This window comes from Takifugu rubripes, chromosome 22, assembly GCF_901000725.2.
Source record: "Takifugu rubripes chromosome 22, fTakRub1.2, whole genome shotgun sequence".
Taxonomy (NCBI): domain Eukaryota; kingdom Metazoa; phylum Chordata; class Actinopteri; order Tetraodontiformes; family Tetraodontidae; genus Takifugu; species Takifugu rubripes.
The window spans coordinates 9,009,658-9,022,503 of record NC_042306.1 but is presented as its reverse complement, the minus strand read 5'-3'; the positions used below and the strand labels follow the sequence as shown (position 1 = coordinate 9,022,503).

The following is a 12,846-nucleotide window of genomic DNA, read 5'->3' as shown; positions in this document are numbered from 1 at the left end:
CCTTTCACAGCTGTGTTGTTACATTGTTTCTCAGAGCTACACTTTAGCATGTTGATGTTTGATTGATAAGCCCGCACTCCCTTATGTTTTTGTAATTTTCTCACTCCATGTCCTCCCGTGTCCGCTGTGAGGACGGCAGAAGGAAACAGCCCAGCAAAAGATTGAAAAGAGCAGATTGTCCATGTTTCTGTCTCCTACATGGAGAAAAATTTGACATGTGCTTGTCAGCCCGTGTCATTTTCCACCATCTCTCTGCGCGACTCTCGGAGAACGTCAAGGACATAGAGGGGAACATTTACGCTCTCGGTCTCATTATTTGCGCGAACATTTTCGAAGCCCTCATACTTGTTCTTGTCAATGCTGAACACACGCTGCGGATTTTCTGCAGGATCGTGTTATTTTTGTTAACAGTCAGTTCTATTCTTCATCATACGTTCTGCAGGTTCTGCGCCCTGGTTCTCGTTACGAAGTGTCTGTGACAGGTGTGAGGACAGGAAACGAGAGCGGATCTATTTCCACTGAATTCACGACCGGTGAGGTCTAACAGAAAACACACTTGGTAATAATGGTGTGTGTGTGTGATCTTCACACCGCACTATGGTAATTCCCAGCATGACGTTGTGAGATATTTACACAAAGGGGAGGCTGAGACACTCAAATGTCCAGTTGTGTTCTAACAACTCATGTGTGATTGTCATTTTCCCTGAGAATTGTTCTCAGTGTCCCCAACGTTGTCAGCTTTATCATTCTTCTCAGAAATCGATGCCCCCAAGAACCTGCGGCTCGTGTCAAAGACCTCCACCGCCCTGGAGCTGGAATGGGATAACAGCGAGGCTGAGGTAACCAACACAATCCAACTTCGAATCAGAAAGGAAGACTGTGCGTGACGGAAAATGGGATTATTCAATGTTTCTATTGTCTGTTAAGAAGCAATTTTAATGAAAGACAGTGTCTAATAGGTAGCTGTTCATCATACTAGAAACGTTGTAATGCTGTTTTTGTCTAAATCATAGCCAAAGGATAAACGCGATATTTAAAATACATTAATATTGTACGGTGGAGCAAAACTAAAGCCTCTCATACAATAATTCGTTCAGTGATTTTCAAGAAAGGGTTTTATTGTGCATAACAAATAGCTTTTCCTCTAAACCAGTTTACAGCTACTAACCTTTTTTACACTCCAGAGTGAGCACTTTATCACCCCGCATACATGCATTGTGCTCGGTAAATGCCAGTAACAGGAAACTGAGAGTAACAGCGTTTACTGTTTGGAAAAGAAAAATGCGAACTCTCAGTCAACTGTACGTTTTCACACAGGTGGAGGGCTACCAGGTGGTGTACAGCACTTTAGCAGGAGAACAGTACGATAAAGTTATAGTTCCCCGCAACGAGGGAGCCACCACGAGGACCACCCTGACCGGTAACTGAGATCATTCAGCCGCTGATTTTTGCTGATAATAAACCTCTTTCAGGTTCTCCTTTCCCCTGTGTTGTTATTTTCTATCTTTATAGGGTGTTGCCTGCGTTAGAATTATGCAGTGTTTCAACACTCAGTTGACATTCAAATGATTGTATTTGTTAGAATGCCTGTTGTCCTGGGGGCATATTGAAAAGTGGGGTCAGCTGACATTATTTTTATTTTTTATTTTTTTCTAAAAGGCCACACTGCTGGAAAGGGCAGGGCCAGCATAAAAATAAAGGCAAAAGGTCCTGGAGTTATTCGGCGAGGCCGTTATAATCGATGCTGCCTGCACTCTCATTCCTCTTCTGTCACCTTCATTTTCTCTCTGGCTGACTCTTTCTGTATTTTCTGCTAATCACTGTCACCGTGTCGCCCGATTTCTCCCATATTGAAACCGCGCATTGACTCAAAACTCATAAGTTTTGTCACATTTTAGAACCCTTCCTTCAAGCTGCAGTTAACTAGACTGTCACGAAGAATTTGAACTGTCATCCTGATGTGCATGCATTAAAAATAACTATACCAGTGCTTTTCCAGTGTTTCTTTTTTCGCTAAATTAGCAACCGTTTCTTGCTTGTCTCCATTCCTCAGACCTGCTGCCGGGCACTGAGTACGGCATTGGCATTTCTGCTATGAAAGGCAGCAACCAGAGCACACCAGCAACAATGAACGCCAGGACAGGTAGACCAATTGGAATATCTGCTGATCTCTGCATGTCTGACACATATAATCAAAAATGGAAATATCACTCTGGCAGCAGGGTTAATTGCTATGTTCTCATCTGTAACTATAATCCCTCCCTGACAAAACTCCCTTTTTCCTCTTCATGTCTCTGATTTTTTTTACTCTCTTTACAGGCCTGTGAGGACAGGCTGTAGACTGCCATGAATATTAAGCATTTGCATATTTTTTATTTCTAATACTCCCGCAGGAGTAATGTCATTAATTATCTGAGGGTATATTAAGTTTTTTCAAAGCTCCTTGAGAGGAAATCATGTGAAGCAGTTTAGAGATAGTTATTTAAACCCCACTTTATTGGCATTTTCAAACACTGTGGTGGGGGTTTAAAAAGTGGAAGCTATTGCAGCAAAGGTACCTATACAGCTATAGCTGTACTCTGCTGCATCAGTCTGTCCCTCCGTTGTCTTAGGGTTGGACGTGCCCATGGATCTCACCGTGACAGCTTCTACAGACAAAACCATCACACTCGTGTGGGGTGTGGTCCAGGGTCCCATCGACCATTATAAGGTCACCTGCACATCCTCTTCTGGAGTCACCACTGAGGTAAAACCTTGATGTTGGAACTATGTTGAAAAACGTGCAATAAGCATTAATTGAGTCCATTCAGAGCCTCACAACATTCACTTTCTGTTTCAGCTGACAGTGCCCAAAGATATTACCACCATCACCCTGGCAGAGCTGGACCCCGGGACTGAGTACACCGTCACGGTGGCAGCAAGAAGAGGACGGCAACAAAGCAATGTCGCCACAATCGACGCCTTTACAGGTGCAGAGAATAGTCAGGTTCCTTTTATTGGAAGAGACTTTCTGTGGAGCTCCCTTATTGTGAGCAGAATAATAACGAGCCCCCCACCTCAACACCTTTGCCTTTCTCTTTGCAACAAGTTGATGCAATCTCATTTTTGGTGTCTGCTCAGTAGTGCATCATGCATTTAATTCAGTCAATTAGCAAAAAGAGCTAAGCTAAATTTGCTTCCAAATGGATAAGAGTTGAAAGGTCTGTGTGCTAATGCAGAAAGATAAGAGTGTTTTTATAACAGTAGTGTGTAATAACTATGAATGCATAAACTATTTAATGAACTAAAGTGCGAGGTGAGCTGCAGGTGTTTTAGTGTATGTTTCTGAGTCCTTGGTTTTAACAAAAGCCCTTCACCTCCAGTGGCGCGCATTTGCGCAGCTCATTCTCTTCAACCAAAACTAAGTCATTTCACTTCTCTCCACTTCAATCAATCTATTCATCTGTGCACCAAATCACCTGTCAATCTCTGCAGCCCATTTTTTCTTTTTTTAACACAGCGCTCCATGTGGTTTTCAGTTCTCACAAAGGATGGCATCAGAATGATGGACATGTATTTACCTGTCGTCTGAACTGTCGTGCTTTTCTTCACTACAAATTGACATCACCATCATCATCATCATCATCATCATCATCATCATCATCATCATCATCACATGTAGCCTTTGACTAATGAGCTGCTGAGAAAAAACTTTAGCCGTCAGTTTCTTTGTGGCATTATCTCGGGTGCACAGGCTATATTGATGCCCCCACACCGGTGCTTCTTGTTAAGAAAACATCCTGTTTCTTGAGAATCCAACTCTCCTTCTGCTTGTCTTTAATTTAGATAAGCTCCTCAATATCAAACACGCAGTCAGAATCCCCGAGGCTCTCATGTTCAGTTCAGGGCATTTGTCAATTTCTCGACTGCTCTCTTGCTGTGCCAACAGTATTCCCCGACCACGCCTTACTTTTAAGACCAAGGCTCAAACGGGTGCTCAGACCGGTGCTGCACGGATGAAAAAAAAAATTTGTCATGTCTTTCCCAAATTTCCTAATGTGAGCAGGTGAGGGGGCCTGATAAGCAGCTGGTTCCTTACAAATTAAGGGCATAAGACACACAGTGAATGTTTTTACAATGTCATCTTTCACAGATGGCAGCATTTTCTAGCAGTGAGCACAAGCTGCAAGTCATAGCAAGAAGGTTGTTTTAGTCCAAAAACATGAGCATTACAGGTTGATTGGAAAATTTATTGTGTGCGTGAGTGAATGATGTGTGTATTTCTGCCTTTCACCCAGTCAGAATAGACTCCAACACCCCAGGAGACACAGAATAACAATCAGCCAAAGCATACGACTCCTTTGCAGTGAAAAGTTTGTTTTAATTAGACTGTTAACCCAGACAGATTTGTCCCAGTTTTAAGTCACTTCATGAAAATGTGGCACTGTCTCCACCAAAAGTTTTCTCAAAAGTAAGACCATCAGCAAAATACTGAAAACGGCATTTCTCGTTATTTTTCATCCTTTCCAATGAATAACCAAGACTTATAACAACGGGGGATGCAATTTGGTCAGTTTAGTGTTTTCTACTCAAGTATAAGTTATGAGGGGAAGATGATTCTGCTGACACTGCAAGATGATAATAGGAGTTGACAGTTGATGAAGGTCAGTAAACGCATCATAAATTGTCAGTCCTTGAAAGAGGAAAAGGAAGGATAGATTTGAACAAAGGAGGCTTCAAATGACTAATTCGAAAGAGCTTTACCTGGAGCTCAGGGTGGCTCTACCAGTGTCCCTACGTTACACGTGGCTAGTTACCTCCACGTCTTCTTTCACTTGCCGTCGTGCCAGCCTTGATCCTGATTCAACTTCATCACAATATCTCATGCTTTTTCACCATGTCATCATCATCCTTTTCTTCTTGGGTTCTCCATTTTCCTGCTTCTCGTTTTCCTTTTCCATCACCAATTTAACCATCATTTCACGATAATTATGCTCTGCCTTGACTCTTAACAAAGACGCTCAAATATTTTTTTATTGAAACCTAAAGAATTCGAGAAATCATCCAGGATGGAGACTCTCCTTCATACTTCTTCGCTTTACCTGGACCTTGAAAACTCTCTGGTGCTCCTTCCACCCCTGTCCCTCCAGGAATCAGGCCCGTAACTCACCTCTTCTTATCAGAAGTCACTTCAGACTCTGTGTTGGTGGCCTGGAGCGCCCCGGCACCACCTGCCGACCTCTTCATCCTGAGCTACAGCTCTTCCGACGGGACAGACTCATCTAAGGTGACGCTGGATGGCTCTAAGACAGCATCTCTGGTCCAGGGGCTGTTGCCGTCCACACCGTACACCATCAGTCTAATCACAATACAAGCGGACGTCACCTCTGACCCCATTACAGCATCGCTCACTACAGGTGAGATGCTTTGTGAGACATGTGAGGGCACAAAAAAGTTTGGTGAAAGGTACAGCTGGAGAGAGAAAGGCGCAGGATGTTAACAGTCTTCTTTACAAAGGCACTTAGGGGGTTGTAGCGTCCAGAAACCCTCCCACAGGAGCTAGGGTTAATGTTACTGTCTGCTCCCAGACCTACACTGTCAGAGTATCATGTTCACGTATTTTCCACACGTCCGCTTCTATTTCACATCGAATTGGCCCCACTTGCAATGAACGCTGCTTTTTTAGTGCGGCCTTGGGAATGTCAGAAGCACGTCGGAGGGTAAACAACAGGGAAAAGGGAGAAAATCTGAATGCAAATGCAAACAGATGTTTTCCTGAACACATTGTATCTCAGGAAAGAATGTCATTTCTCAGGATTTCTTCCAGGCTGCAATGAAATTCCCCTCAATGATCACTTAAACCTTCATCTTTGTTCCCACACCCCCATTTAGCCGTGTAATTCTTCATTAATAGGCTTGTTAAAATGGAGACATTCAAGACATTTCTCGTGACTAAAAACACGCTATTCATATTTTTATAAAGGGTAAACAATGAAATGGCGTAATTACAGCAGAACACTCAGGGTTGGTGGCAAAAGAGGAATAAGATCAAGAGTGGAAGTGACGAAGAATAAAAGACATTTGGACAAAAGATGGAAGCACCCAACAATAGAGACATTAACGTCTCATCTGTGCCAGAACACTTCCACGCCGCCGTCTGATTAGCGTGCCGGTTGAATAGAGAAGCTTGGCGGCTTCAAGCACTCTTCCCTCGCTCTCTTTCCACTCACCCACACACAGAAATGCAGATTTCAAGGGTGAAATCGAACAAGGCTTGTTAAAAGAGGTGCGCGGCAATTCCAAACATCTTTAAACTATGATAATTCTTGCGGACCTGATTTGGTATGGCCTAAATATGAACATTACAGAAAGACTACCGTACTCTCTTGCCTTCTGGTATCAGAAATTGATACCAGAGGTTGATACCATCATCCTTTAGGAATGATGAGTTTGCCAGGCTGCAACGCTGCAACTCAGTTTGTAGTCATTTACAGACATTTGTGTTCTGATTTTGATTGTGATCCAATATTTTGACCACTGTTATTGCTGGTTTGGTTTATTAGCCTGACATTCATTTTGAAGGCCTCTTGAAATGCATTCCATTGTCAACTGGCCTGAGGGCCACATTTATTATCTTACACAGTGAAAATATGATTGCGATCTTGTTTACAAATCTCAATTACAGGGAGTCAGCAGGAGCAGAGTTCCCAGCTCGAAATACTCAAACATTTTCATTTATACGTGAAGCTATTAATGTGTGTCGAGGAAGAGACAGAGCTTGAATAATGATCACTGATGACAACTTTATGGATCATAATGCTGGATATCCATTATAAATTTATCATACACATCTAAACAACAGGGCTGCTCAAAAAGGTGTAATAATTAAGTAAATACATCATCATCCTTGAAATTGACAACTTATAATCAACTACATTCAACAATCACATTAGTAAACTTGTCTCTTCTGTCACCTCCCTTTTAGGCCTGGACCCGCCAAAAGAGATGATGGTCTCAGATGTGACCGAGGACTCTGTCACTCTCTCTTGGATCAGACCGTTGGCTCCATTTGAATACTATAAGCTGTCCTACCAGTCAGCCAGAGGTAGCATTTATTATTTCACCAGACATGATGAACTACGGTTACAGTTAAATGAACGTGACATTTGGTGGCAAAACAGGCCAGATTAAAAATATTTTCCACAAAGTGGAGATGGTGACACACTCTGCTATACCTAATTAATGGTAACATTTTACCAGTGAGGTTTAATTAGGGTTCTTTAATTAAAAATCACTCAGTTAAACCAAAAATAAATAAATAAATGCAATAATAATAAATAATTAAAATCATAAATACAAAAAGTACTGTGGTTAGCTCAGCAGTGTTCCCTCGAGTTCAGAGCGACAGCCAGCATTCAGTCCCTCACCCATCTGACGTGTCCCCACAGGCCGAGTGGACAGCATGGTGATTGACAGCGATGTGACCAACTACACCTTGTCCAGCCTGTTCCCTGCTACGGAATATGAAATCAGCATCAGTGCTGTCAAAGAGAGCCAGGAGAGCGACGTGGTTAGGACCTCTGTCTTCACAGGTAGGCTGTTAGACCAAAGCAATGCCACGAGGTCCGTAAAAGCACACGTCCAGACTGATGGACATGTTATTGATTAAAATGTCCACATTCACAATTAGAATTTAGAAACACTGAAGCAGAAGTTTTACTTTAAAAAGTGTAACTTTGCGTCACGTATTTCCCTCTCCCGGCTTTTTTTGCGCAGCGTTTTGCTTGCATTGTCTGTCATCATTATAATAATTCATTTTCATCACAGTTCAGCAAAGAAGTGCATTTAGCAAGGCAGAAAAATGTTATATTAAGGCATAACTTTTCTTTTTGTCAAGGATACTGTTAATGTACTGCTGCTGAATCAATGTGTGTGTGTGTGTGTGTGTGTGTGTGTGTGTGTGTGTGTGTGTGTGTGTGTGTGTGTGTGTGTGTGTGTGTGTGTGTAAATGTCTGAGAGAGGGAGAGGGAGAGCTGGCTGAGCGAATCGAAAAGGGCAGAATATAGAAGAGCGTGGAAGTGCATGACAATGCCCCCTGATTTATCAGAGTTCAGTCTAAAAAGTAAATAAAAAAAGAAATGTGCTTGGTGCCCAATCAAGTAAAGATGGCTATCAGCTCTGTTTGTGGCTTTTCATACTCCCAAATACCTTATTATCAAGACCTAGTTTTATGTTGTCACCACAGTAAAATCGGGGTTGTCCAGATTGGGGTTCCAGATCATCAATAGATCAACATTAAGCCCTCACTGACTGATTTTTGTGGTCTTTCTGGGGACAGAGCAATTTAGAAAAGGGTGAAAAAAGGTGAGGGGGTAGAGAGAAGAATGACAAAACTAACACAAGGCTAAAATAAAATAAATCATGGTGACAATGATGCCTTCAAGGTCTGGAGTTATTCGATCAAAACACGCACTGGATGACCTTTTCAAATCACCTTATAAGAGTAGTTCTGAAGATTTACTGAGCAATTTAGATCTATTATGCATGAAATAATCCTTATACAAGGTCAGTTAACCTTTATTAGCAACAATCTAAAGTTACAGCAAAGTCCAGTATAAATATAAACTACAGGATTATCTTGTTATTTCAACCAAATTAGGCACTGTAAATTGTTCAACGCCAACATTACTGGGGCTTATTGTAAATAAATCATTGAAATATCACCTGTAGCTCTAACAGGTTGATTCATCGACTCCTGTTTTATTTATTCTGATTTTGACTAAAGTACGACATCATCAGCTTCCCAGAATAGACTGAAGCTTTGGGTGCTGTCCACATTTAAAGATGAACAGTCTGTCCCTCTAGACCTCTATAATCCCAGACTAGTCTGTTTAGTTTTCCCCGTCCTTTTTTTGCCTTTTATCCAAACAGAATCTTAAGCCCTGGATGACTTTCAGATACAAATCACAGCTTGACATCACACAATTGGCTTAAGGCCGTGAGTCATGCTGCAATCAGGAGATGGACAGTGAAGATTGGATTGACGAGGGTGACCTGTCTTCTTCATCTCCATTGCCAATCTAATTGACTTGGCAACCCTCTGTTGAAATCACTTACAGCACTTTGCAATTAATGTAACAATTTTAATCAGGTTTGTTTCTGTGTATGAGGGCTCCGAGACTCAGATTCATTTTGCTTTCTTAATGAATTAAGCTCATCTGTTATTATGATGAAACGGGGGCAAAATGAATTGCCTCATCTGGAACACGCGCATTGTTCCATCTTCTCCTGCCACACTGCCTCTGGTGCCAAAATAGTGCGCCTGAAGAAAAATTGGGGTTAAAATGTGGAGGTTAAAGGTGTAATTAAATTCCAGCTCAATTTTTGGTGTGTCCAGCAGTCGGTGAGCGGAATTAGGATGTGGGTGGGGAAAACTTTGGCCCGGGAGAATATGTGAGACCTCGTGTAGCATTTTCTACTGCATAATTTTCTGCAGCATATCCAAGGAGTATGAGAACAGTGATCAAAATGGCATAATGACTCATTAATCATGATCAAACCCCTTCTGTGCCTGGTGAACTTGCACTGAATGCGTTCAGAATTGTTAACTGGGTGTACATGTGCAGCTGACGCCGCTCCTTGGTGAGGAGGGATGCCAAAAATCCATTTTTGCAGCAAAACAGAAAAGCGTTGGCATCTTTATAAGGCCCAAGACACAAAATCAGCTAATTGATCAGCCCCGAATAATTCAGAACTTTTGAACAGAATCCATTTCATCCAACTTGCCTTCCTGCTTTGTTTATTCTTTGGAATAAATTTGTGTTTGGGTTTATAATTGATAATTTGTGCTGTTTTATTTCAGCGATGGACATGCCCTCTGAGCTGACGGCTCTGAATATCACCCCACGGGGAGCCTTGCTGAGGTGGAACCCCCCTCTGTCTGTGGTCGACAATTATGTGCTGACCCTCACACACAATCAAGGTAAAGGCACCAGAACTGGATGCAGCGTAGGCAACTGGAAGAAGAGGTCCAGTTATCTTTCCAGCGAACACACACAACAGGGTTAAGATTGATTTGTTGCTATATCATAATCCTACGCTAGGAGTGAAAGAAGATTTTAGATGGTCCTATTATGTTCATCAGATAAGCCATCAGTCTTGAAAAGCCTACAGTCTGGAATATGGATTTTAAAAATTCCCAGCTAAACAAATTTCTGTCATATTATTGGATCCTCATGTTTGTGGAGATTGTTAGAATATCAGTGATGTCTCCTGAAGGATATACCAGATTTTCAGTTCATATGTTGACTAGTATATTCTGTCTGTCCCTCCAATCTGGTCAAAATTCTTCATTCTGTAGGAACACAAGATTATTTGAGCTAATAAAACCCTTTGATTAGAGTACTGTTCTAATGTGCGTGTTTGTATCTCATGTTCAGTTTGTACTTAAATAATTGCATGATCTTATATGCTGAAAAAGATGTTTTCCTCATTTTTTTCTTTCAAGTGACAGCTGACACATTCCTGGTGGAAGGCATCAAGCAGGAGCACCAACTGTCCAACCTAAGTCCCAGCACCAGCTACTCTGTGGCTCTGTACGCTACCAAAGGGCCGTTGACCAGCGGCACTGTGATCACCAACCTGCAAACACGTAGGTGACCTTTGTACTGCAGCACCCAGTGCAGCCTCCCGAAGGTGCAGCACTTTATTCACAAACGCATCTCAGACCACCCTTGATCAAGTGTTCCCCTGTATCTGAAGACAGTAAATAGGGTTGCATAAACAATAAGTACAATAGGAAATTGTGAGTCAGTTTCACAGCACGAGATTGGTTTTGACCCCTCACATCTGCTCAGTTTGTTATCATCACACGCGGGGATGATATTTGGTTGCCAAGCACCAGGAAGTTGATGCTGACAGTAAGTTATGGCTTGTTTTATTGCAATCGCCTCGAGCACTGAGACTTGCCTCCATACTTTGAGAGCAGGGTGAAAGCATCGCTGCTCTTTCAGGAGCGAATCTACAAGAATAAATTCACCCTGCTGCTACTTAAGATGGATCCCACAATTTTACGTAGTTTGCAATGTTTGATTTTGTTCACCACAGCGTGAAACAGGGTGCGTTTCCTCCACGGCCGCGTGGCTCCGAATGCGAAACAGACCTCAGAAATTCTGGTTTTGCCTACCACCACGTCATGGCTTCACATAATAACTCATGCAGAAACAAAAGTTCTTGGCAGTTTGGGGTGATTTTAATGAGGAGACATTCTTCGCCAAAAAAAAAAGCAGAATCACCATGCTGATTAGACACTATCATGTAGAAGACACAATTCTGGGAAATTGCTTTGATGTAGACCAAAGCGCTGAGCGCGCAGAACATGTTTGTATGCTTGGTTTTAATGAATCAAGCAGATGGCGAATGCTTGCCTTTGTTCTCCTCATCTGGAATAGACTTTGTTTATTTTTCCGCTATGATCATTGTCTCCAGTATTAGCGGCAACGTTTGAAGAATTGATGTTCTTTCTGCACATGCAACAGCATCACAATGCACCAACTAATCAGTGATTTTGTGTTTATTTCTGGTACTGAATTTTTTGTGTTGGGAAATTGTTTTATAATAACTGTATTCATCTTTTATCTCTACTAAGAATGTCCTTCCGTTTCTTTATTCAGGGATTCTGATTCTTGGTTAGACTGCGCTGGCTTTCTGTGCTTGGGCCTGAGCCAAGTTCAGCTCCTCGCCGTTGCTGAGACAACGATTAGATTTAAAGTTATTCTGACCCTTTTGTTCCACATTGCTATGAACATTAACTCATCTTCCACAACAAGTTGCGTGAGCATCTGACGAGCCTGCAGAAAGTGGCTCTGCGGCTTCCTGGCACAGTCGTTTTATTTTGTGTGTTTTGTGCGCCGCTCAAAATTCCTATGAATTCTTGACCTCTTCTGCTCCGTGCACTGCGTCTAAATCGGCGAAGGGAAAGTTCTTTCTCTTGGTTTTTACTCCTTTTAAGGAGAGATGGTTCCTCCACATGCATATTGAACAAAGTGTAGAGGAGGATGAAGAGAAGGGGGGGGTGGGTGACTCATATCAAAAAGTGGCCAAAAATCGCTGTTATTTATATTATAGTTGATCCTCGCGCCCTTTTTCCTGTTGCTTGGGGATGTTTTGTTGTCTGGCTGCCACACCGTAAGAGTTCAGCACCGAGTAAGAGTGCTCTCAGAAGGCTGATATTTAAGCGATGGGAGTGGAAAATGGCGGGATTTGACTACGGGTGTCTGTATAAGCCCGTAGGTTGAATCGCGGGGCCTCCTTTCCCTCTGATGCGGCTGAGCCCCCCTCTCTCAGAAGTGCTTTGGAAGTTTTGGAAGCTGCAGAGATCCTTGCTGTCGGCAGCTTCTCTCGCTGATGCTTGCCTACCGCTGAGAGTGCAGCAGTTACGGAATCATAATCTTTATTCTCCAAGTGACTGCTTTTAGGATGCAGCACCTCTGCAAACCTGTGCCAGAAATTCTCGTATTTTCCATCGTGTGTAAAGCTAGAACATTATCATTGCTCACAATATTGTTTGGATTTTGACCATTTTATCAATCTCCCTCCACAAAAACAGGCAGAATCTCATCTCTTCTACCTACACACTTATACAGCCCATACTGCAGAGCAGTATGTGCTTTTTATAGTTTCCTTCTTGCAGTGCTAACCCCACATGGTAATGAGAAACCAAAGTTACTCATCCCGATGCTGTGGTTTTCACAACTCAGCTACCACAAACCCCACCAGCGCCTCCTCATCTGCATCTGCAGACTCTCTGTGAAGGATTAATGGGACTGAGGACAGTGGACTGAGGACAAATACATGAGGACGAGTAAA

The 12,846-nt window shown here is 42.4% G+C and overlaps 1 protein-coding gene across 4 annotated transcripts in view; it reads left to right on the top strand.

The window, feature by feature from the left end:
• Window positions 1-12,846, top strand: part of tnr (tenascin R (restrictin, janusin)) — a 91,635-nt gene that overhangs the window by 66,412 nt on the left and 12,377 nt on the right. For 2 of the 4 annotated variants that reach the window (XM_029831434.1, XM_029831435.1), the window contains exons 13-23: window positions 443-533; window positions 739-839; window positions 1,318-1,420; window positions 2,054-2,143; window positions 2,613-2,746; window positions 2,840-2,969; window positions 5,130-5,396; window positions 6,965-7,084; window positions 7,428-7,571; window positions 9,842-9,961; window positions 10,487-10,630. In XM_029831434.1, coding sequence (XP_029687294.1) covers window positions 443-533; window positions 739-839; window positions 1,318-1,420; window positions 2,054-2,143; window positions 2,613-2,746; window positions 2,840-2,969; window positions 5,130-5,396; window positions 6,965-7,084; window positions 7,428-7,571; window positions 9,842-9,961; window positions 10,487-10,630 — 1,444 coding nt within the window. The remainder of the gene's footprint in view (window positions 1-442; window positions 534-738; window positions 840-1,317; window positions 1,421-2,053; window positions 2,144-2,612; window positions 2,747-2,839; window positions 2,970-5,129; window positions 5,397-6,964; window positions 7,085-7,427; window positions 7,572-9,841; window positions 9,962-10,486; window positions 10,631-12,846) is intronic. The other 2 variants (XM_029831436.1, XM_029831437.1) reach the window with 2 other exon arrangements.